Below are 25,014 nucleotides of genomic sequence, written 5' to 3' on the forward strand. Positions count from 1 at the left end.
TTGTGGCACACAGGCTCAGTAGTTGTGGCTCGCAGGCTCTAGAGTGCAGGCTCAGTAGTTGTGGTGCACAGGCTTAGCTGCTCTGCGGCATGTGGGATCTTCCCGGACCAGGGATCGAACCCATATCCCCTGCATTAGCAGGCGGATTCTTAACCACTGCGCCACCAGGGAAGTCCTTACCTTGGCTTGCTGATGACCGTCTTCCTCAGGTATCTTCACATGGTCCACTGCCTAGATGTGTCTGTGCCCTAATCTCTTCTTATAAGGATACCAGTCATACAGTACTGGATTAGGGCTCACATGGTCTCAATTTACCTTAATTACCTCTTTAAATGCCCAATCTTGAAATACAGTCACATTTTGGGATACTCAGGATTAGGACTTTAACATACAAATTTGGGGGACACAATTCAGCTCACAACACATCTTAATTATTAAAAGAATCTAGTAGCCCTGTGCCTGGTACACAGTGAATCCTCAATATACAGGTTTTATTAAAGACCAGTGTCAAAAATGATTTGATTCCCTCTATGATGGCAGGGAGAAACTTTCTCTCACTGACATAAGGTCTTACACCGAGACATATGTATTTGGACTTAAATAAATGCATCAACACATCAGGATGGAAACAAAGGCAAGAGCCCGGCTGGTGGGCCCGACTCTCACAAGCACACCTGCTCCTGGCTTTGCCACACACACACCCATCAGCCAGGACCTCTCCTGCATCATGGAAAACTTGCTGCAGCTCCCTGACAGACACAGAGCCTCAGACTTCTTAAAGGGCCAGGCCTGGGCCCATGGAAGTTTCGTGGAGCCTGCAGGGCAGCTCTCTGCCCAGCAGAGGACTCGGGCTTTCTGGGGACCCAGGCCCAGGCCAGGAAGTAGTGAGCATCCCACAAGTCACAGAAGAAAGGGGCCATGCTGCGGTCAGGGTAGCACAGGATCCACCCCCATGGCCCTTGGGATGCATGCCAGGGCCTTGTGGATACTGTTTTCTATAGAACTCCTGCCTATTTTTATTTAACCGTTATTAAAGAGCACCTATGCTCTGTGGCAAAAAAAAAAAAAGGATAAATTTTCCTTCTTCCTAGTATATTCTCTATTTAAAGGGATCTAAAGGAGTTTTAGGATAGAAGAGTTTTTAATATTAGACCTCCTTTCCACCTAGCCTCAGAAGTCTGCCATAGACCCAGACCTGGGAAAGGTCAAATATGACTGGACCCACAAAAGGATACTTACCATTGCCTGTATTCCACCTCCTCATCCCACCAACACCTATTCAACAACAAAATGATTAAACTATTTTTTAAAATTCCAATGAATATTTACATAATTCTACTTGTTACTAGTTTTTGATATGGATTTTTAATCCAAATAATATCTATAATATATACAAAGCAACTAGACAGATATTACCATCTAAAGGAATTCTCGTAAATCCCATTACTATTAAAAAAAACACTTCTTGGTAATTTGTTTCATGAATTCAATTTTTTAATTTAATAACTAGCATCTGAAGTGCTTACAACGTGACAGATACTATGCTTATGTACATTATCTCATCCTTATATAACCCTGTGAAGGCTTACGGAAATTACTTTTTAAATCAGAGGAAAAAAATCGATGATGTAGTCTTTTTAGAGACCTTTATTAAGATGTTTCTCACAAATCAGGGAAAAGCTTTTTTACCTGTAAGAGAAAAATCCTTATTTTACAACACAACTGTAAAAACACCAATGAGAATCTGGCAATATAACTGTGATAAACTCCAGAGCTCCTGGTTTCCACTTCTTTCAACTACACTCTAAAGTAGTACTCAAAGCTTTCAGAAAGAATACCAAACCTAGTCACTCCTAAAATGATACATAATAGCATTAAGATTGCTCCTTTAACTCCTCCTGTGTTCATACATGTGCACTAATACAGCTCAAACATAAATCTTACCTTTCATATAAACAGAGGTTAAGATTAAATATTATATACGATATTCTTTAGGAAACAAGATTACTAGTACCAAAGAAAGCAGAGTAGAACAAAAATGTTACTAATTAAAGAACCAATAATTCCTTTTTTACTTCAGATAGCTTCAAATGTTCAAACAATATTTTAAAGACTTTTATATATAGGCAACATATAGCCTATTTTTCTTTTATGAGAGAAATGTACGAACAGTACCCTTAATTATACCCCTGCAAATAGGGCATTTTCTTAGAGAAGGGGCACATTCCTGGCATACTACCAGATGACCACAAGGAATGAATACAATAGAAACTTCTTTGTCCATACACACTTTACAAGTTCTTTCTTCTTGCAACCTTCTCAATTGTTCTTCCAGTGACAGACCTAGTAACAACAGAAACTTCCATAAAAAAAAATGAAAGGGTAATATTTCATGTTGGTCCTAAGTCTTAATTTTGTTTTACCTGAAACATCTTCTGTTGGAATATACTTCATATTCTTTTCCACTGAGGAAAGAAAAACATAACAAAAAACATCACTCTAATAACTCATTAAAAAAAAAAATTTCTTTTTTCATAAAAAAATGAAATTTTGTCATGTGCAACAACATGGATGGACCTGGAGTGTATTGTGCTTAGTGAAATAAGTCAGAGAAAGACATATACTCTATTTTATCACTTGTATATGGAATCTAAAAAATAAAACTAGTGAATATAACAAAAAAGATAAAGATATAAAGAACAAACTAGCGGTTACCAGTGGGGAGAGGGAAGTTGATGGGAAGATAAGGATAGGGGGACTAAGGGGTACAAACTACTATGTATAAAATAAACAAGCTATAAGGATTTATGGTACAGCACAGGGAATATAGCCAATATTTTATAATGACTATAAACAGAGTATAATCTACAAAAATTCTGAATCACTGTGCTGTACACCTGGAACTTATATAGTATTGTAAATCAACTACACCTCAATTAAAAAAAAATTTTTTAAGGCACCACTCTACCAAATACAAGACTGCTTCGTCTACTACCTCTTATTTTTCACCTACTATATCCTGAACAACACAGATTCTAGCTATATATCATCAGAAATTATTTAGCCATGCTACTTGGGTAATAAAAGACTTCACTTTTTTAGAACAAGTTAAATGTATACAGTTTGCTAACTGGATTTGTTTTGTTTGTCAAACACAAAGATGAACATAATCCCAAGAATTTCTAAAATAACTTTACCAACAAACTCACCAAATAAGTTCTTATATAATGTAGAGTCAATTTCTTTAAGACAGTTCTTGAAGATGTTGGCAGCACCATTTCCTTTAACTAAAACGGTATCAATCAGTTCTCTTGCTTGCAAAGGTATCTGTGTTTTTTGTTTAATAATATCATGTTCCTGTTTATTAATTACACTGGCCTTTAAAAGATTATCCAGGATAGGAAGCACACACGTCAACTGTTGAAAGAGAGCCATTCTATTCCTCCGAATCAAGGACAAATCATCTTCATGTTAAAAAAAAAGAAAGAAAGAAAGAAAACCATTAGATTATAAACTGCTCCAACTACACTCATATACTAACAACCCACCCTATGAACAATTCAGACACTAAATAAATAGGAGCTAGAAAAAGAAGGACAAAATTACTCCTCTGCAGTTTAATGTCTGTCACTTGGAAAACTTTCAGATTTAGCTAAGGCATATTATATATAAGTACACACATGGTCTCTGTTTTTTGTAACTTATTAAAGTCTATATATTTACCTACCTTAGAACTCTGCTTTATCCTGCTGAAAGTAAGCAGAGAATTTTAGAGGGCAGTATAAATTTGCCACCTCTGTACTTTGCTCCCATGGAATTAATACTGACTTCTCTTTGCATTATGTCACTTTACTTTTATAAGCATTTTCATATGAATTGTCTCCTTTGATAAAAAGATCCTATCAATTAAACAAAGCAGGTATGACTGCTTCTCATTTTCAGATAGGGAGAGGAAGACTCACAATATCATTAACTGTGACCTATCCAAGGTCACAGAAAGAATCAGTTATAGAATCAGGTCTCCTAGATTAGTGTCTTCAACTCCATGTTTAAGAAGCAGTAAGCAGTGTTTGAAGAGTTTGAGCTGTAGAGTTAGGACAGACCTAGAGCCCCACACTGGCTTAGCCACTTACTAGCTATATGCCCTAACCTCCATACACCTCAGTTTTCTCATCTGTAAAATGCAGATAATAATAGTACCTTTCTCAAAGAGTTGTAAGGATTAAATAAGATACATGTGAAGTATTTATCACAATTATCTGGCACGTAATTAACTACCAATATTGTCTTATAAAGGTCTAGGTTTATAGCAATTAAAAAAGAGACTGCAGGGCTTCCCTGGTGGCGCAGTGGTTGAGAGTCCACCTGCCGATGCAGGGGACACAGGTTCCTGCCCCCGTCCCGGAAGATCCCACATGCCGCGGAGTGGCTGGGCCCGTGAGCCATGGCCGCTGAGCCTGCACGTCCGGAGCCTGTGCTCCGCAACGGGAGAGGCCACAACGGTGAGAGGCCCGCGTACCGCAAAAAAAAAAAAAAAAAAAAAAAAAAAAGACTGGAATCAAGCCTAATCTTTTTTAAAAAGCACAAAATCAATTGTTAAATTTCCTACATTTATGGAATATGGGCATAAATTCCTACAGTATTTTTCAAAAAGTTCCTCTTCTGATACCTGCAATCACCATAATATTTAATTGCCTGCTTTCAACCTTAAAAAAAAGTGCATTTCTATATTTACAAGTTTAATGAGAAATAAACAAGAAGTCTATTGTAAAGTTGCGGGGAAAAAAAAAGACCATTTCCTTCCCCTTTTACTTCTTTCTAGAAGTCAAATGCTCTATTCATCTCAAAATTATGGAATTCCCTTCTCTGACCACAACTTAGATCCTTCTACCTTAATAATTCACCTCACTACTAACATGTGTTCTTCAATCTCCATGTCATTCCCAACTACTAACACAAGAGTTGTCTCCTGGCTTTGCTTACTTCCCATTTTAGTCTAGATGTAGTCAGGTGTCTCAATGATCTTCTCTTATTAGCATCCTAAATTCTTCCTCCCTAGTCCTTTTCTGGCTTGTTTGCTTATTAAGAAACAATTTCAAATCCGTAATTCAAGGGACTTCTCTGGCAGTCCAGTGGTTAAGATTCTGCACTTCCACTGCAGGGGGTGTGGTTCGATCCCTGGTCAGGAAACTAAGATCCCACATGCCACTCGGCCAAAAACAAAACAAAACAAACAACAAAAAATCCATAATTTAAGACTATTCGTTGAACCTTACAAAGAACAAGAAAGTCACAAAACTATGGTGACCAGTTTTATTAGAGTGATTTCATTTAACCTGTGTTTTATTACTGGTTAACAATCTTTAAATCTTTTCACTTTCCTCAGGCCCTTTCTTTCACGAAGCCCTTCCCATTTCCCAAATAAATCTACTTAAAAAATTTTTTTGATGTTCTAGGCACTGTGCTAAACTGTTTTACTTGTAACATCTCATTTAATTCCTATAGCTGCCCCATGCAATTGGTACTGTTATCATCCCCATTTTACAGATGAGAAAAACTGAGGTCTGGTTAAATTAATTGCCAACCTGGTAACTGAGCCAGGGTTTAAACACAAACCTGTCTCAACTAGAAATCAGACTTCAAACACTGTGTAACATGGCCAAACAATGAGGTTCTCAAACTATTCCTATCATTACTTAAAAGCTTAAACCGAGAAAGTGCCTTCCAACCCAAATGCCCCAATTTACACTATATATGCAACCTTCACCTCTGCTGGCCCTTTAACCCTATCTTCTGCATACTAGTTTCCACAGCTAGTCTATAAGCTCCTTGAAAGTAAGCACCATGAATAGCACAGTATTTGGCACAGGTGCTCATCCTCAATTAACATTTATTAAAGGAATGATTACTCAAAAGACTTGTTTTGGGAGACTGAGGCTTAACATAATCTGGATGAATACCAAAATCAGTTCTCTACTATCTTTGGACTGGGCAGGTGCTTCTCATTAAAGCCTAGGATTTCATCATGGGTTCTATTTTTTGTATAAGGATCACTAAGCAAGGATTAGACAGTCCAATACCATGTTAAGAATATGATTTGAAGGAACTTAAAAAAAAAAAAAAGTAGAAACAAGACAGGCACCCAACTATAAAATCTTGCTTTTTCAAAACAGTTTAAATTTGTTAATGTATGAGGAAGAAATGCAATATAGCTCAAGAAAGGAATTATGCTAATATCCTCTGATTAGCATAAATCAGCAATCTTCTTGGAAAATAAACATTCAAAAAAAAAAAAAACAAAAAACTAGTCAGTGCTTCTCGACTAAGGTGATTCATTGCCCACAGTGGAGAAAGGGATGTGAGGTTGGAAATGACTGGTGGCTGTCACCAGCAGTTAGTGGGCAGAGGGGGATGCTCACTGTCCTGCAACATGTGAGATAGTCCTATGAGCCCTCAATGGAAGTAATGCAGGTGACTAACATTCCCAAATACCTGATGCTGTTTCTTCAGTTTGTCTTTCCTTCTCTTCTTCTCTTTTTTCATCTTCAGCATTAAGAAGTGCCGACACAATATCATTAACTGTTCTGTAATTCTCTCCAGTTGTGAGTATTTTACTCTGAATTGTCTGCTTCACCAGGCTTCTACTAAAGCCCATTTCCAAGGCAGCTTTAACCACAGGTGTATTCATCATGACTGCATCATCTGAAGAACTTTCTCCAGATCCAAAATGAACAACTAGTTTAAAAGACATGTATTTGTATAAATTCCATAAATATAAAAATACAGAGAATAATGACCATGATACAGTCTTTACTCTAGTGCGGATTATATCCTGGAAAGGGAGATGAGCTATATACACCAATTACCTATAACTCCAACAAACGTTTGAACCTGATAAGCATCAAATGAGTGTAGTAATAGGCTGTACTTTTAAAAAATACCACCTTCCCACATCCTAGACCTACTTAATTAGAGACTCTTAGGGATGGGGCATAGGAATATTCTAAATATTCCTCAAATGATTCTGATGTACAGTCAATTTTGGAACTGAGATGCTACACAAATTTAAAAGTGAAAGATTATCTCAATTCAGCTAGAAAAGTGGGGCAAATCAACAAAAACTTCATGGAAAAGATGGCATTAGAGTTTGAACTTAAAGGATGGACAAGACCTAGAGAGGTGGATAGATGAAACAGAGAATAAAATAAACAAAGATGGCAAGAACAGTAAAGTGGAAGACTAATTCACACAAAATATGTCTAAAAATGGGTAAAAAATGTGATTAAAGAAGTAATATGATTTCAGATAGTGACAGATGTTCTGAAAAAAATAAAGCAGTATAAGGTGATTAAAACAAACTAGCAAGCAGAAGGACAATTAGGATAGGGTGATCAGAGAAGCATTTTCTGAGAACAGGGTCAATGCTAGCCCATATGGCACTTCTGTGAAAATTACAAAATGACATCATTTTCAAGACACTTTACTGCCATCTGCTGGAAAACTGTTTTATAATAAAAATAAATATACAATGTGCATGTGCTCCCTTGCTCAAACATATGTGGAAACCCTGTCTGAAGAGAGAACATGCCAGAACAAACACCTGAAAGATAAGGAGTGAGCTATGGGAATATCTGAAACAAGTCTTTCAGGCAAAGAGAACAGCAAGTATAAAAGCCTCAAGTCAAGAAAAAAGCTTGATATGTTCAAAAAACAGAAAGGTGATGCAAAGTCAGAGACGAGGGTGATGCCTAGATCATGTAGAGCCTTTTGAGGCGTTTATATTTTATTCTAAGTTTGCTATAATATTCTAGGAGGGTTTTAAGTAGGGTACTGATAAAACCTGATTTGTTTTTTCAAAAGATGATTCTGGCAGCTCTGTGATAAATTTTAATGAGGTAAAATGGAATCAGGGAGACATGTTAGGATTTTATGACAAAAAGTCATAAAATGACTTTATGGCACTCATGGCAGCTTGAATCAGGCTAATAGTGGTGGAGATGGAGAGAAGTGGTAAGATTTGGGACATATTATAAAGGCAGAGATGGAAAGACTTCTAACAGATTAAATATACAAAGTAAAAGGAGGAATCAAGCATGATGTCTAACTTAAGTCAATTTTTGACCTTAGGAAGTGAGTGCCATTACTGAGTTGGGAAGACCAGAGAAAGAGCAAATTTGAGGGATGAAGGATGGGGAGAAAATGTTTGCTTTGGTTATATTAACTCTGAGACACCCAGTATAACCAAGTAGAGATTTAAACAGGTAGTTGAACATGCCAGTCTGCAGCTCAGGAAATGGAGAAATACATTTCGGTTGAATGCTGAGAGGTACTCCAACATTTAGAGGTTTGAAAAAGGAGTAACCACCAAAGGAAATTGAATGTGGTGTCCAGGAAGCCAAGTGAGGAACATACCTTAAGAAGGATGCAGGAAACTAATGATAGCAAGATTGCCGGTTAAGATGCCCCCAACTTGTATCCCCACTCAACAACATTTTGGAATCCATCCAAGGACAAAAGTGCCTTTGTGGGAGGCTTTAGGATTTAGGTATAAGATTATGAAACCCCAGTGTATTCCAAGACCAAGGAGAGCCATTTTGAGAAGACTGGCCTGTACCAGGCACCTGAATCCCTGACCATGGTCCCAGCTACAAACCCCAAAACAGCTCCGTATCCATCAAGACTGAAAGGAGAAGGTCTTTACCTGCCAAAACCAGTCAATAAAGACTGCAAGCAGCGTTTGCTCCCTCAAATGCACAAACACCAAGGCAAGGCTACATACAAATATCATACAAATCAGGCTCATACAAATCAGGCACATATGACACCATCACAAGAAACCAATAAAGATCCAGAACTGACCCCAAAGAAATGAAGATCTATGATTTGCCTGACAGTGAACTCAATAGAGTCACCTTAAAAAAACTCAACAAAATTCAAGAGAACGAAGATAAACAACTAAATGAAATGAAGATAACAATGTATGATCAAAATCAGAAGTTTAATCAAGAAATAGAAAGCACAAAAAAGAATCAAACAGAAAACCTGGAGCTGAAGAATACAAGCACAGAACTGAAAAACATCAATAGAGAACTTCAACAACAGACTTGCTCATGCAGAAGAAAGAATCAGAGAACTCAAATAGAGATCATTTGAAATTAGCCAGTTATAGGAACAAAAAGAAAAGAGAATGAAAGAGTGAAGGAAGCCTACATGAGTTACAGGACACCAGCAAATGAATGAACAGTCAAATCATGGGAATCCCAGAAGACAGAAAAAAGGGAAGAAAGCCTAAAGAAATAATAGCTGAAAACTTCAGCTCCCAAATCTTGGGAGAGATATGGATATCCACAAACAGTAAGCTCAAAGAACCTCAAGTAAGATCAGCCCAAAGATTACTCCAAGACACATTACAGTCAAAATATTAAAAAGAAACCATTTTGAAAGCAGCAAGAAAAAAATGACTCCTCACATACAAAGGAACCCCCTAAGGCTATCGGCACATTTCTCTGCAGAAACCTTGAAGGCCAGGAGAGAATGACAATATCAAAGGGCTAAAAGAAAAAAAAAAAAAATGCCAACCAAGAACACTGGCAAAACTGTCCTTCAGAAATGAAGGAGAGATAAAAACATTCGAGACAAACAAAAGTTGAGGGAGGGGCTTCCCTGGTGGCACAGTGGTTGAGAATCCGCCTGCCGATGCAGGGGACACAGGTTCCTGCCCCCGTCCCAGAAGATCCCACATGCCGCGGAGCGGCTGGGCCCGTAAGCCATGGCTGCTGAGCCTACGCGTCCGGAGCCTGTGCTCCACAACGGGAGAGGCCACAACAGTGAGAGGCCCGCGTACCGCAAAAAAAAAAAAAAAGTTGAGGGAGTTCATCAACACTAAACCTGCTTTACAAGAAATACTAAAGTGATTTCTTCAAGTTAAAATGAAGAGATGCTAAGTAACAACATGAAATAAAACTTACTGGTAAAGGTAAATATGTAGTCAAATTCATAACACCCTATACTGTATCTCTAGCATAAGTTAAAAAACAACAATAAATTTTGCACAGCAAAAGAAACCATAAACAAAATGAAAAGACAACCCACAGAATGGGAGAAAATATTTGCAAATGATGAGACCGACAAGAGCTTAATTCCCAAAACATACAAACAGCACATGCAGCTCTATGTCAAAAAAAACAAACAACTCAATCAAAAACTGTGCAGAAGATCTAAATAGACATTTCTCCAAAGAAGACATACAGATGGCCAAAAAGCACATAAAAAGATGCTCATCATCACTAATTATCAGAGAAATGTAAATCAAAACTACAGTGAGGTATCACCTCACACCAATCAGAATGGCCATTATCAAAGTCTACAAACAATAAACGCTGGAGAGGGTGTAGAGAAGAGGGAACCCTCCTACGCTGTTGGTGGGAATGTACATTGGTATAACCACTATGGAGAACAGTATGGAGGTTCCTTAAAAAACTAAAAAACAGAACTACCATATGATCCAGCAATCCCACTCCTGGGCATATATCTGGAGAAAAGCATAATTTGAAAAGAAACATGCACCCCAATGTTCACTGCAGCACTGTTTACAATAGCCAAGACATGGAAGCAACCCAAATGTCCACTGATAGAGGAATGGATAAAGAAGATGTGGTACATATATACAATGAAATATTAGCCATAAAAAAGAACGAAATAATGCCATTTGCAGCAACATGGATAGACCTAGAGATTATCATACTAAGAGAAGTCAGAGAAAGACAAATATCATATGGTATCACTCATATGGAATCTAATTTTTTTTTAATGATTTAATGAACTTATTTACAAAATGGAACAGACTCACAGATTTCAGAAACAAACTTATGGTTACCAAAAGGGAAACGTTGGGGGGGAGGGATAAATTAGGAGCTTGGGATTAACATACACACATAACTTTATATAAAACAGATAACCAACAAGGACTTAGAGAGGAAACTCTACTCAATATTCTACAATAACCTATATGGGAAAAGAATCTGAAAAAGAATGAATATATGTATATGTATAATTGAATCACTATGCTGTACACCTGAAACTAACACAACATTGTAAACCAACTATACTCCAATAAAAGTTAAAAGAAAAAAGAAATATTTATAGAAAAAAACATAAAAATAAAAAATACAAAACAATAATATTAACTGTAACTATAATAACTTGTTACTGGATGCAGAATATAAAAAGATAAAAAGTATGACATCAATAGTGTAAAACATGGGGTGAGGAGAAGTAAAACTGTAGAGTTTTTGTAAATGATTGAAGGTAAGTTGTTATCAGCTTAAAATAGACTATTGTATCTAAGATATTTTACATAAGCTTCATGGTAAACACAAAGAAAAAAACCTATAGTACATACAGAAAATACAACAGAGAAATTAATGTTCACTACTACAGAAAATAAATCAGAAAGGAAAGCAAAAGAGGAAGAAATGAATGAAGGAACTAAAAAAACAGTCAGAAAACAATTAATAAAATCATAATAAAAAGTCCTTATATATCAATAATTACAATACCAATAATTATTTTAAATGTCACTATGCTGTACACCTGAAACTAACACAACATTGTAAACCAACTATACTCCAATAAAAGTTAAAAGAAAAAAGAAATATTTATAGAAAAAAACATAAAAATAAAAAATACAAAACAATAATATTAACTGTAACTATAATAACTTGTTACTGGATGCAGAATATAAAAAGATAAAAAGTATGACATCAATAGTGTAAAACATGGGGTGAGGAGAAGTAAAACTGTAGAGTTTTTGTAAATGATTGAAGGTAAGTTGTTATCAGCTTAAAATAGACTATTGTATCTAAGATATTTTACATAAGCTTCATGGTAAACACAAAGAAAAAAACCTATAGTACATACAGAAAATACAACAGAGAAATTAATGTTCACTACTACAGAAAATAAATCAGAAAGGAAAGCAAAAGAGGAAGAAATGAATGAAGGAACTAAAAAAACAGTCAGAAAACAATAAAATCATAATAAAAAGTCCTTATATATCAATAATTACAATACCAACAATTATTTTAAATGTAAATGGACTAAATTCTCCAATCAAAAGACAAAGAATGGGGCTTCCCTGGTGGCGCAGTGGTTGCGCATCCGCCTGCCGATGCAGGGGAACCGGGTTCGCGCCCCGGTAATTACAATACCAATAATTATTTTAAATGTAAATGGACTAAATTCTCCAATCAAAAGACAAAGAATGGGGCTTCCCTGGTGGCGCAGTGGTTGCGCATCCGCCTGCCGATGCAGGGGAACCGGGTTCGCGCCCCGGTCTGGGAGGATCCCACATGCCGCGGAGCGGCTGGGCCCGTGAGCCCTGGCCGCTGAGCCTGCGCGTCCGGAGCCTGTGCTCCGCAACGGGAGAGGCCGCAACAGAGGGAGGCCCGCGTACCGCAAAAAAAAAATAAAAAAAAATAAAAAATAAAAGCATCCTAGTTCTAAAAAAAAAAAAAAAAAAAAAGACAAAGAATGGCTGAATGGATTAAAAAAAACCCACAAGATCCAACAGTATGCTGCCTATAAAAGAATCACTTTAGCTTTAAGGACACAGAAAGGTTGAAAATGAAAAGATATAAAAGGTGTTCTATGCAAATGGTAATCAAAAGTAATGAGGAGTGGTTATACTTACATAAAATAAAATAGACTTTCAGTCAAAATCAGTGACAAGAGACAAAAATCACTATATGTAGTGATGAAGGGGTCAACTCTTATTAAGAGTACATAAAACAATTGTAAATTTATATGTAACAAACAATGAAGCATCTAAATATTTAAAGCAAATATTAACATAACTAAAGGAAGAAATAGAGAGCAATACAATAATAGTAGGGGACTTCAATATCCCACTTGCAACACTGGCTAGATCATCCAGACAGAAAGTTAATAAGGAAAAAGGAGACCTGAATAACAGTATACACTAAATGCCAGATGTGGCTAAAATTAAATTATAACCAGAAGATATATTTCCTATCCTTGCACTAAACTACTACATACCTGGCAAATACCTAATATCTAGCCCAATTTTCAAATCATGTGAACTGGGCCTTTCCAAACATGCTAGCTTATACATACATTTCCTCTTTGGAGGGCTTATTATTTGCTCTTCTCATTTGGTATTCCCTGAAGTTGTTTTCCTTTTGCACTTGTCTTGTCTCTCCAGTGGGAATGTCAGCACTTTAAGAACAAAAACTAGAATACTTCCAAGAATCCTCTAAAAATGTCATGAATCTTAGTAGATACATAGTATTTATTAACTTTCTAGCACTTTTTTCTATGACCTCAGAAATCCTTTGTTTCCATACTTTCATTCTTAATATTCTTACAAAAAAATCCTATTCTATATTTGGAATATTTTCATACATACTTGGTGGATCAGCATTTTCATCTCCAGGAGTATCTGAAGTTGACAATAGCTATAAAACAGGAGAAAACAATAACAGGTAAAATCAGAAATCTCAAACAACCTGAACATAGCAACATTAAGATAATTTTATCTTAAATACTGTACACACACTTTTGAAAACATACTGCAATTTGCTATGTTTTAATCATCATAAAACATTTCCTTATACATCACCCAATTCCAAATTAGAATTCAAGTATTTCTCTAGTTTCAAGAAAACAGGAAAAAGTATTAATGGTTTCTCATTCCACTTAGAAAGTCATATTTCAGCTGAATCACTCTGAGATTCCAAAATGCTAACAAGTTATTTTGTTTTTCTCAAAAATATGGAGGAGACACTAAAGACTCTTCTCCAACCCCACCACAAATTTGTACAGGCAGGCTGAGTAATTTTTCAAAAAAAAGGAAAAAACAGTCTTTTTTAAAAGCCCCTGAACAAACATGTCCATTAAGATGGACACAGGGCTTCCCTGGTGGCGCAGTGGTTGAGAGTCCGCCTGCCGATGCAGGGGACATGGGTTCGTGCCCCGGCCCGGGAAGATCCCACATGCCGTGGAGTGGCTGGGCCCGTGAGCCATGGCCGCTGAGCCCGTGCGTCCGGAGCCTGTGCTCCGCAACGGGAGAGGCCACGACAGTGAGAGGCCCGCGTACCGCAAAAAAAAAAAAAAAAAAAAAAAAGATGGATACAAAACATGTAACTATAATTAATGAGAAAACAGATGTAATTGTCACTTCTAATCATATTTTGTAATTTTTAGGAGAATTCAATGTTGCCAATTATAAAAACATATTTACCTGTTCAAGAAGATGAGGATACCTAGCTTGAATCTCATCAACAAACTCCTGCCCTTTCATGCGTATCAAGAACTCACACCTAAAACATAAGAGGAAAATTTTTAAAATTCTTTTATACCAAAAATATAATCTGATTATTCTAGAAAAGTGGCTTTCAAATTATTTGACTATACCCCATAGTACAAACATTTTACATCACAACCTAGTATATATACACATCTAACAGGAACAAAATTCTCATACAATATTACAAATTCTTACTATGCATTGATGCATTCTGATATTTTGATTGCATTAATACAATCACGACAATAAAAAGGTCTGGACCTCAAAGGAGCACAAGCTAAGGCTTGAAAAATACTGTTCTAGATAATTTACTTTGGGGACTTAACATAGTTTCAGAAACTGTAATTTGCTATTCCTAAAATGTGATCTTTCACAAAATATCTGCTAATCTATCTCCATTGTCCACTCTACCATTATACTTAAAGCACAAACCCTCTCTCTAAAAAACAGAGATTCAAGTATTTTCATCTATACATAATGTGACAGTGTTTCCCAAATACTTGCTTTCAAACTACTAGAATTTCTCAGTGGTGTTCCAGGAAGTTCATATAACATGTTTCTGTTTCTTCCCTTTTGTTTTTTCAACAAACGGTGCTAGACTACTTGATATAATATGCAAAAACCAAGCCTTGATTTATGTCCATAGTATACACAAAAACAAACTAAAAATGAATCATATGCCTAAATACAAAACCTGTCAATGTAACTTCTAGAAGAAAACACAAGAGAAAATATTTTCTTTTTTTTTTTTTAATTTTTTAATTTTTATTTTATTTATTTATTTTTGGCTGTGTTGGGTCTTCATTGCTGCACACGGGCTTTCTCTAGTTGCAGCGAGCAGGGGCTACTCTTTGTTGCGGTGCACGAGCTTCTCATTGTGGTGGCTTCTCTTGTTGCGGAGCACGGGCTCTAGGCACAGGACCTTGGTAGTTGCGGCTCACGGGCTTTAGAGTACAGGCTCAGTAGTTGTGGCGCACAGGAGTAGCTGCTCGTGCATGTGGGATCTTCCCGGACCAGAGATTGAACCTGTGTCACCTGCACTGGCAGGCAGATTCTTATCCACTGCACCACCAGGGAAACCCTAGGAGAAAATCTTTTTGTCCTTAGGTTAGGTAAAGATTTCTTAGCTAAGAGACCAACAGCACAATCCATAAAAGATAAAACTGATAAACTGACATCATCAAAATTAAAAACTTCTGCTCATCAAATACACTAATAAAAAAAGGAAAGACAAGCCACAGACTGAAACGCTGCCAAAGACATCTGATATAGGACTTGTATCCAGAATATATTGAGAAGTCTCAGAACTTAGTAATCAAAAAAAAAAAAAATTGGGGGCTTCCCTGGTGGCGCAGTGGTTGAGAATCTGCCTGCCGATGCAGGGGACATGGGTTCGTGCCCCGGTCTGGGAAGATCCCACATGCCGCGGAGCGGCTGGGGCCGTGAGCCATGGCCACTGAGCCTGTGCGTCCAATGCCTGTGCTCCGCAACGGGAGAGGCCACAACAGTGAGATGCCCGCATACCACAAAAAAAAAAAAAAAAAAAAAAAAAAAAATTTAAAAGAGACACTTCATCAAAGAAAATACACTTCCAAGGATGAAGAACCCACAGATACAGAGGGCTGACTGTACTATGTCATATGAGGGACTTGAGCATCCATGAATTTTGGTTTCTTGAGGGGAATCCGTGGGAGTGTCCTGGAACCAATCCCCCACTGATACTGAGGGACAACTGTATATAGATGGCAAATAAGAAGCTCACCATCATTAATCATTAAGGAAATGCTAATTAAAATCACAATGAAATACCACTACACATCTATTAGAATGGTTAAAATCAAAAAGACTGACAATACCATGTGTCATTAAGAATCTGGAACTCTTAGAGGTATCATACATTCCTGGTGGGAATTTAAAATGGTACAGCCACTTCAGAAAACGATTTGGCAGTTTCTTCTAAAGTTACAATAGTGAACAAAACTTGCCATCCAACCCACTAATCCCACTCCTAAGTATAACATTTACCTAAGCAAAACAAAACCATATGTTCACAAAGGTTTATTAATGTTTAGAGTGGCTTTATTCATTATTGCTCCAAACTGGAAACAACTCAAAAGTCCTTCAGCTGGTAAATGGGTAGATTTAGTAGAGATCATGTAAGCATGCTCAAGACTCAAGTTCATCATGAAGAGAATACAGCTTGTCATTGTTCATGATCTTAATATAGTTCTAAAGTATTTTTATTCTGGGACTGACTAACTTATATTCATAACAGCTAAAGACAGAAAGTATAATGAACATTGGCTGCCCCGTCCCCTTCTCCAATAAATTCTACGAGGACAGAGATTTTTGTCTGTCTTATTCACTGATATATTCCCAGCATCTAAAATAGTTATCAGGGGGATATAGGGAAATAGGTGAAAGGGATTAACAGGTACAAACTTGAGTTATAAAATACATAAGCCATGGGGATGTAATATACAGCGTAAAGAATATGGTCATAATATTGCAATAACTCTGTATGGGGACAGATGGTTACTAGGCTTATCACGGTAACAATTTCATAATGTATGCAAATATCAAATCACCACGTAGTACACCTGAAACTAATATAATATTGCGTCACATATTTCAATTTTAAAAAAAAAATATTAGAAGGGAAAAAAAGATCCTCATGATGATGTCTGATTTCCCATCATTACTTCCAACTACTTATTCCTAGGACTCTTGCCTTCAGACAATGCTGTTACTGTCATGAATTATCATGCTCAATCGAAATGAATCCCAGTATTCTTCCTGGTCTGCTGCAAAATCTGCATTTGTCTGCCTATTAATTTCATTTTCAACTTCATATGCAATGGTACCACAATTTTTGCCTTTCACTTTAATTTGGTTCTTCTTTCTTTTGCTTTGGCTTGATTTTTCATTTGATTCCACACTGTCGTGTAAATACCAGTACTGATGAAAAGAGGAAATTCCTTTTGTATATAGAAATGTAAACCCTATTTTCTCTTCTTTCGAATGATTATTACTAAAAATGTTAAGAGGGAAAAAATAAAATAAAACGGTATCCAGTAGGCATACAAATATTTAATAAATGAATAAATAAACTGTGTCAAAATACAGTGATGATTATCCACTTTGGTTTTTCATTTTCTGAGATTAAAGATTATCCACAATTGAAATTTGTTGCTTACAAAAAGCACCACTGGCCTTTTCCCTTACTTAACCATCTAAAACAAAACACAAATTACAGAAGTAAACCAAGATTTTGTTTGGTTTTGTTTTATAAAGGACAAAACATAGCAACTGAAACACTGTAACTGGAAAGCTGTTTCTGTCTTTTTAATACAGTATTAAATTTCAAATTATATGTACATACTCTCATAGAGCCAAACACAATCAAATCATTTAAAATTCTGACAATCAGGAATTCTCTGGTGGTCCAGTGGTTGGGACTCAGCCCTTTCACTGCTGTGGCCGGGGTTCCAACCCTGGTCGGGGAACTAAGATCCCCTAAGCCGTGTGGTGGGGCCAAAAATAAAAAAAGAAAATACAATTCAGACAATGGAACGTGCTTTTTTCCTACAAAAATAATTTAAAGTAAACAAAATATGTATCACTTTTCAGAATTAAAAAGTCACAATTTATCTTGATACATTATGAATATTAAAGAGGTTCAAGAGAGTCCTCATTATTGTGAAAAGCACTCACCAGTCAAAACATTACCTACATGATGTGATTCCACTTTTATATAAAGTACCTAGAATGGTCGAATTCATAGAGACAGAAAGCAGAATGGTGGTTGCTAGGGGCTGCAGGGAGGGAGGGATGAGGAATTAATGAAATGAGTACAAGATTCAGTCTGGGAAGATTTTTTTTAAAGTCTGGAAATACATGGTGGTAATGAATGAGGAATAAGGTGAATGTACTTAATGTCACAGAACTGTATACTTAAAAATGGTTAAAATGGCAAATTTTATGTTAGGTACATTTACAATTTTTCTAAAAGACCATATCATCTACTTCAACTCCCTCATTTTACAGACGAGGAAAGGCTCAAAGGTGTCACGACTTGTCCAAGTTCACATAGCTACTCAGTAACAAAGACAGAATTAATTTCTAATTTTATTTCCATCAACGGCACTGCCTCTAAATTCTTTCTAGGCTATAGTAAAAAATAGGACATAGTGGTAGAAACAGTGATTAAAAGGAGATATTTGACATATCATGACAAGATAAAATTGTACAGAGAAAAAATAATTTACAATTATAATCAGACTTAATACTGATTGTACAATCAGCTTTTATTATATGCATTTTTGTATTTATCCTATTCCTAGATCCATTTCATGTCCCGTCTTATTTTCCTTTTTCCTTCTTATCTTTTTCTTACTTATCTCCTTTTTGTTCTATTTTACATATTTTTATAATACTTAAGTCTTCTTTAAAGCAAAATGGAAAATATAAATGAAACGTATGGCCATAATTGTGAGTCATCAAGAATAAGTTAAGTTATATCCTGAATACATGGCTTACAAAAGAAGAAATCATACAACATTCTACAACATTTTGTACCAAAACAATTGATGTTACAATTTGGTGTTTTAAAAAGGCTAATTCCCTAATGGTATAAAGAAGCTTTGTTATATTGAAATGTAAACTTAATCATGCAAGCATGCCTACTGCTTTTAAGCACAGAATTTGTAGAAATACCTTTCAAAACAATTACCTTGGAAACCACTTGGCGTGTTCAACCCATGGGTCATCTCCAGATTCCCAACACCTTAAGCCACCATCACAACAAAAGCATTTGACATCATCACTGCGACCTAAAGAAAACACAATAATAAAACTGAATACATACGTGTCCTAATATATAAATCAAAATGAACTAGATAAAATGTATAGCTATACATTTTCTTACCCACATAATAGAAACCAGCACTTGCAAGCTGCTCAGGCTGAACTGGTACAGTTGAAGGCCAGTACATAAATGTTCTCAGTCGAGCTGCATGTGTCTGCATGCTCAAATTTGAAATGCTAAACCTCAGCGTTTCCAGAGAATTTTCCAAAAATGGACAGTTGGGGAAATGTCTCCGGTGTTCTGACATAGCATCATCCTTTGGTTCCCAGTTACTTAGAGTCCCACCACAGGCAAAGCAGGCTACTCTATCTCCAGGTCCTATATAATAAAAGCCAGCTCTTGCCAATTCTGATGGTGACAAAAAGGTTAATGGCCACATCTGGTAAGTAAGAAATCTCGATTCTTCAGTACTCATGGCATAACTGTAGGGGTTAGTCCTCATTGGGGAAAAGTCTTCAACTGCTCTAGAATTAACAGGGTTTGGTGAAAGGTTGGAATAAGAACCACTGAACGAGCTACTATGTTCCAAAGTAGGTGATAATGAATGTGTAAAACTGTTTCTCATTGGAGAAGAAACATTCTTAGAGGCGGATTCCAGACTAGTAAGAGAAACTAGATTCTGAATAAAGCTACAGCTAGGATATAGTTGTTTATGCTTTTCAATAGGATTGTCTCCTTGTTTCCAGTTATCCAGCATCAGGCCACAACAAAAGCATTTGACCTTGTCATTCACACCAGTGTAATAAAAACCAGCACGAGCAAGACTCCTTTCTGAGACAGGAACACCGGAGGGGAAAGCTGAATATGTAGACATTCGGTAGAGTTCACATGAAAAGTCATATTTCATTTTTTGTTTGTTGACGATTGTCCAATTTGACAAGATCGTGCTATCTTCCATCATACTCTTAATTTTTTGATACAAGGGATCTGGGAAAAGTCTTTGGGAGGTAGTTTTGTGCATGAGTCATTTTACTTTTTGACTGCTAAAACCCTTCACATGACAATTCTCTTCCCTTCACATTAGATTTTTACCATAAAAAAGAATCAAATGATAAGCCCCTACTTATGTAAAATTCACTACACCTTCTTTACTGGATTTATACCTGACTTGATACTCAGGTAGGATGAATATCTCTCCTAAATTACCAAGATACTGTTTAATACTCTCTGGGATTATATTAACTCAAATGCTATTTGCTCGTTATTTGGTGTAATACTGACCTAACAGCCTGAAAGAAGTTGACACACCTCCAAAAATATGCTAAGACTCCTTGACTTTTCAAGGAGGTTTATATTCCAAAAATTCTAAACAAGGATAGAATACCTAAATTATGCCTTTAATTTGCTTTCGGTTACAAGCTACAAAGCCGGGATATCAAGCCAATTAATGACTACGCTACAAGAGGAAAAAACTATATGCAGGCTTCTTTCCCTATGAGCACTTCAACATATTTTTTTAAATCTTCTTTTATTCTAGTAAACAAGAAGAATTAGTCTTCATATGGTCACATTATCTAAAGGCCAATTTCACAAAGTTTATCATCATAGTATTTACTTAAGAAGGTTAAACTAGCTTCAGCTAACAACTATTGGAGATGTCAACACCTACAAGCATTGTTGAACCTAAACCTGTTACACTGTGTACAATGTCAAATGAAATGAATTTTGCTTAAAACTCACAAACTGCTAACTCTTCTGTCTTTGTTAAATATTGTCTGTATTTGTTTCCATTTCCTGCAGCATCACTATTATGTTGTCTTTCTTCCTAACTTTGCACACCACTTTAGTATACTTGATCAAATGAAGGTATTTTCTCCATAAACTAGTTAACCATAAAATTTCCACAGCTGAAACTTCTTACAAAAATATTAAATAACTTGTCTTTCATTTAAGAGTCATGCATCTATAATATCATTCATTTTGTAATTAAAGGTAAATCAATTTATCAAGATACAGCTTGTCCTTTCTAGTGTTATCACAAATGCCTAAGGTACTGTATTACCAACAAAATTACTGCTCATGCATAATAAACCAGTAATTAACTCTACTAGCCTTCTTTCTGAAAACCCTTCATATTTTAAAAGTATAATTCATACACAAAATTACACTCCACAGAATTCAAACTATATCCCTTTATAAAGTTTCTGAGTCTCCATAATGGGATTCATTACTGCAGGGGGAAAAATGAGGGGGAAAAAGTAGAGTCTTCAGGGCTGTAAATCTGAAAAGAAAAAACGAAAGCTATTTTAGAAAACTGTATTTTCACGATGAATACAATTTATATTCTTTTCAATTTATTCAGTAAATTCTAAAAGTGGTTTACACTTTAAATAATACATCTTCATTCCAGGTATTTGTCAACAAAACTAACTAGAAAAGCTTTTAATCAAAATAAATGCAATATACTCCCCGTAGCACTAAGAATACTTTTTTTAATGCACAACTTTGAAGACAGATGGACATAGAAACATATTTTGGCCTTGGTCTCCTCCCCTCTTCTGGTGACAACTTTTAATAGTTTAAGGATAATACCTCTCGCAGTTTGCTAGAGGCAAAGGGGGACTAGTGGTGAAAAAGAAACTGCACCCATCAACAACAGTGCAGCAGTTATTTAGATGGCATAATAGACTGTAACGTTATTTTTTAATGTCAAGTCTCTCCAGGACTAGGCAAACTGACCAGTGAGAGTAAATGCATCAGGAACCCACCAATAAAACCCTACAACTCTACAATGCCCTCACAATTCCAAAGCAACAACCACAGAAAGCAACTTGAAAACAATATACAGTACAATGGCTTGTGAAACACTGGCCTTTGGAATGTGACGACTTGCATGAATGCTTTCGTTACACCAGAACTTGGTGTCCTATCTTTACAGATTTTTATCTACAAGCACCTTACGGTGGATGTGCCCTCTTTAGGCAAACTGTGGCTTTGAGGGTTGAAGGCGGGAGACAGACTGCAAGAGAAAATAAGAGAAACTATGGAATTTACCCATTTCCCGGAGCTATTTCTCACAATACACAATAGAACACTAAAGTGGCAGAGCACGGTTGCAACTATCTGATATAGGAAATCTGCCGCCACACAACTGTCTCCGTTTGAATATACTAAACAAAGGAATACCGAGGGTTAAGTTTAAAACCCTGCAAAAACTTGACCAACATCTTGGTCAGAGTCCAAGGGCCGGAGAAGTGGGCGGCGGCCAGAGCCGACTGGCAAACAGGTCAATTGAAAAAAAATTATTTTCGACCGCAAGTCTTGGAGCTGGAGCTTCCGAATTAAACAGCCTCGGGGAGAGTGAAGAGTAGAGAGCAGAGAGCTCACTGCGACCCCCGGCCTCGGCCCCCGGCCCTATCTTCCCTCACCCAGCTGCAGCCTCAGGGAAGCGGACCCCCGCGGCCCGCGCGCCCCTACCCGCCTCGCGCGGCCGGGGCCCGGAAGGAGCTGCACTCACCGCTGGGCCGGCGCAGCAAACGCGAAAACGGCGCGGCAGTCTGGATCCTGCACAGCCCCGAGAGCTGCTACGCCGACAGAACAGCGAGCCCGGCGTCTCGTCTCCCGTGCTCCCAAAGCCCCCCGCCCGCGCAGGGCCCACGCCGACGCACAGTGACGACAGCGCGCCGGCCGGGATCGCGTCACGCCGCGCGAGGGCGCCGGGGAGTGCTGGCGAAGAGCGGCCCGAAGCGCGTGCTAGGCCGTACGCAGTCGGTCAGCCCGCGGGGGCGGCGGGGTCGGCCGTCCCCTAGGCGTTCCAACCTTTAATTTCGCCGCGTGAGGACTTCTGACGTTTCCTTCCCTCGCCGTCCCTGACATTCTCTTGAAGGGGACGTGGCGAAGCGTGAGCCGTAGATTTTGAATCGCGGGAAGCCCTGCGGAAACGCCCCAGCGCGGGCGGTGAACGTCTCCCCCGCGTCACCCTGTTGGGGTCTAGCCCCAGTCGGATTCCTCTAGTGGGGCCTCCCCTAGGCGTGGGTGACCGCGTCCGGGGGTGGAGTCAACCCGGCGGCGTTTCGGCTTCGATTAAGTGAACAGTTGTAACCGTTTTTTTCAGCAGCTTTGTGATGTAAACCTTCAACAGCTGGCCGTGAAAATGGAAAAAAGACGAGTGTTGGAAAGCAGAACAGCATCAGAGGATTAATTTTGAAGATTTGATTTTATAGTCTTTTGGGGAATATATCTTTTATAATCAACCACTGTATCTTTTATTTTTAAACTTTTGTTTTTCTGTTCTGGAGGCGAATGCACTGACGAAAGTGTCCTAATTTCAGAAGCTCATCACTAGTAACGGGAACGGTGCTTCAGGCCAGGCTTCACTGCCCGTTTTTTTTCCTGAATGTGACTAGGATGGAGTATATACATTCATATACGTGTGTATATATAAATCATACGTGAACCACAGAGGAGCCCTGTATCAATGACATGTTTAAATAGTTAACTGATAGAAAAGTTGTAAATACAAAATCTTGGTTTTCCTAGTCAGAGACGTTTTTCTCCCCACTCTCTAGCAGTGCGGTAAACACAGTAAATATTTGGTGCACTGCAGCGAGAGAATTTTTTAGTTTATGTTCTGTGAAGACACTCTTTGTCAATGAAATCAGATGTTTTCTTCTTTCAGGGGAACTCCAGGGGGCAAATATTTCAAAAACTTCCAAATAACAAGCCACTCAATTAGGCAGCCGGGGGAATTCCAAGACCCTGAACCATTTCCCATTTCCTGTCCCTGTCATTTCTGCTTGCCAATCAGTCACAGAATAGGAGGGCTTCTGTTCCAGTGTTAATCGTAAAAAGAAAGTATTTGTAACAGTTTGTGATACAGAGAAAAGAAATGCCATGGCTCCCAATGACTAAAAATTTCCAAATATGCACATGAGTTTTGATACTAGTTCAGTATGTAGTTCAAGTTACTATTTCTGGGAAAGTTACAGGACTTTCTTTTTATGTGTGGGAAAATATATATTAGCAAGAATTGTTGGTTCTGGATTCAAGATTATTCAAGATTATTTCTCTTTTTCAGTTCTTGTCTTTACCAAAAAAGTATAGGGGCAAATTCATATTTCAAAAGCTCAAAGTCCTTATGTATTTTCCCCAAGAAACCACATAATAACATTCAGGTATAATAAATACTACTTTATAACTTTTACTCCTATATAACCTTGTAGTTGAGTGTTAAATTTATTCAGTTACCCACTTATTCAGTTAATCTTTTTCATATTTCCAGTGTAGAATTGCTGGTGATTTTTAAAAATAAGTTGTGTTTTTCTGCTGAGGTTGCTATACTAATATTTTTCACATTTATGTAGAAAAATATTTACGGGGTCCAAGACAATTTGAGGATGAATATAAGACTGAAAGGGCTTGTCCACTAGATAACGAGTTATATAGTAAAGTCATAGTAATTCAGATAGTATTGTATTAGCACAAGGATGGACAAATAAAGGAACAAGATAAGTAGCCCAGAAAAGATATATATGTATATGTGAATTTGATATATGACATTGGTATTACATATCAGTGAGAAAAGGATTAACTGGTCAGTAAGTAATAATGAATGGTTATTCTAATGAAAAATAAAATTAGATAGGGCTTCCCTGGTGGCGCAGTGGTTGGGAGTCCGCCTGCCGATGCAGGGGACACGCGTTCGTGCCCCGGTCCGGGAAGATCCCACATGCCGCGGAGCGGCTGGGCCCGTGATCCATGGCCGATGAGCCTGCGCGTCCGGAGCCTGTGCTCCGCAACGGGAGAGGACACAACAGTGAGAGGCCCGCGTACCGCAAAAAAAAAAAAATTAGATAATCACCTGTTAAAAAAAATTACTGAT

The 25,014-nt window shown here is 37.5% G+C and overlaps 1 protein-coding gene across 7 annotated transcripts; it reads right to left on the reverse strand.

The window, feature by feature from the left end:
* Positions 1 to 1,510: 1,510 nt before the first annotated feature.
* Positions 1,511 to 23,448, reverse strand: BIRC2 (baculoviral IAP repeat containing 2). Of its 7 annotated transcripts, none has more exons than XM_028501047.2 (10): positions 22,651 to 22,936; positions 22,090 to 22,152; positions 19,254 to 21,414; positions 19,059 to 19,158; positions 14,261 to 14,339; positions 13,427 to 13,475; positions 6,493 to 6,714; positions 3,210 to 3,464; positions 2,424 to 2,465; positions 1,511 to 2,343 (listed from the first exon to the last, which is right to left on the reverse strand). In XM_028501047.2, the coding sequence occupies exons 3-10, from the start codon at positions 20,152 to 20,154 to the stop codon at positions 2,150 to 2,152; spliced, it is 1,842 nt and encodes a 613-aa protein (XP_028356848.1). In that variant the 5' UTR covers positions 20,155 to 21,414; positions 22,090 to 22,152; positions 22,651 to 22,936; the 3' UTR covers positions 1,511 to 2,149. The 7 variants fall into 7 exon arrangements, with proteins under 7 accessions (XP_028356848.1, XP_054947325.1, XP_023971058.1 ...); XM_055091350.1 differs by lacking the exon at positions 22,651 to 22,936 and adding an exon at positions 22,953 to 23,448 and having other exon boundaries at positions 1,513 to 2,343; positions 6,493 to 6,735; positions 22,095 to 22,152; XM_024115290.3 differs by lacking the exon at positions 22,651 to 22,936 and adding an exon at positions 22,953 to 23,448 and having other exon boundaries at positions 1,513 to 2,343; positions 6,493 to 6,735.
* Positions 23,449 to 25,014: the final 1,566 nt, after the last annotated feature.

Source organism: Physeter macrocephalus, chromosome 16 (genome assembly GCF_002837175.3).
Source record: "Physeter macrocephalus isolate SW-GA chromosome 16, ASM283717v5, whole genome shotgun sequence".
In the NCBI taxonomy this organism is placed as follows: Eukaryota; Metazoa; Chordata; class Mammalia; order Artiodactyla; family Physeteridae; genus Physeter; species Physeter macrocephalus.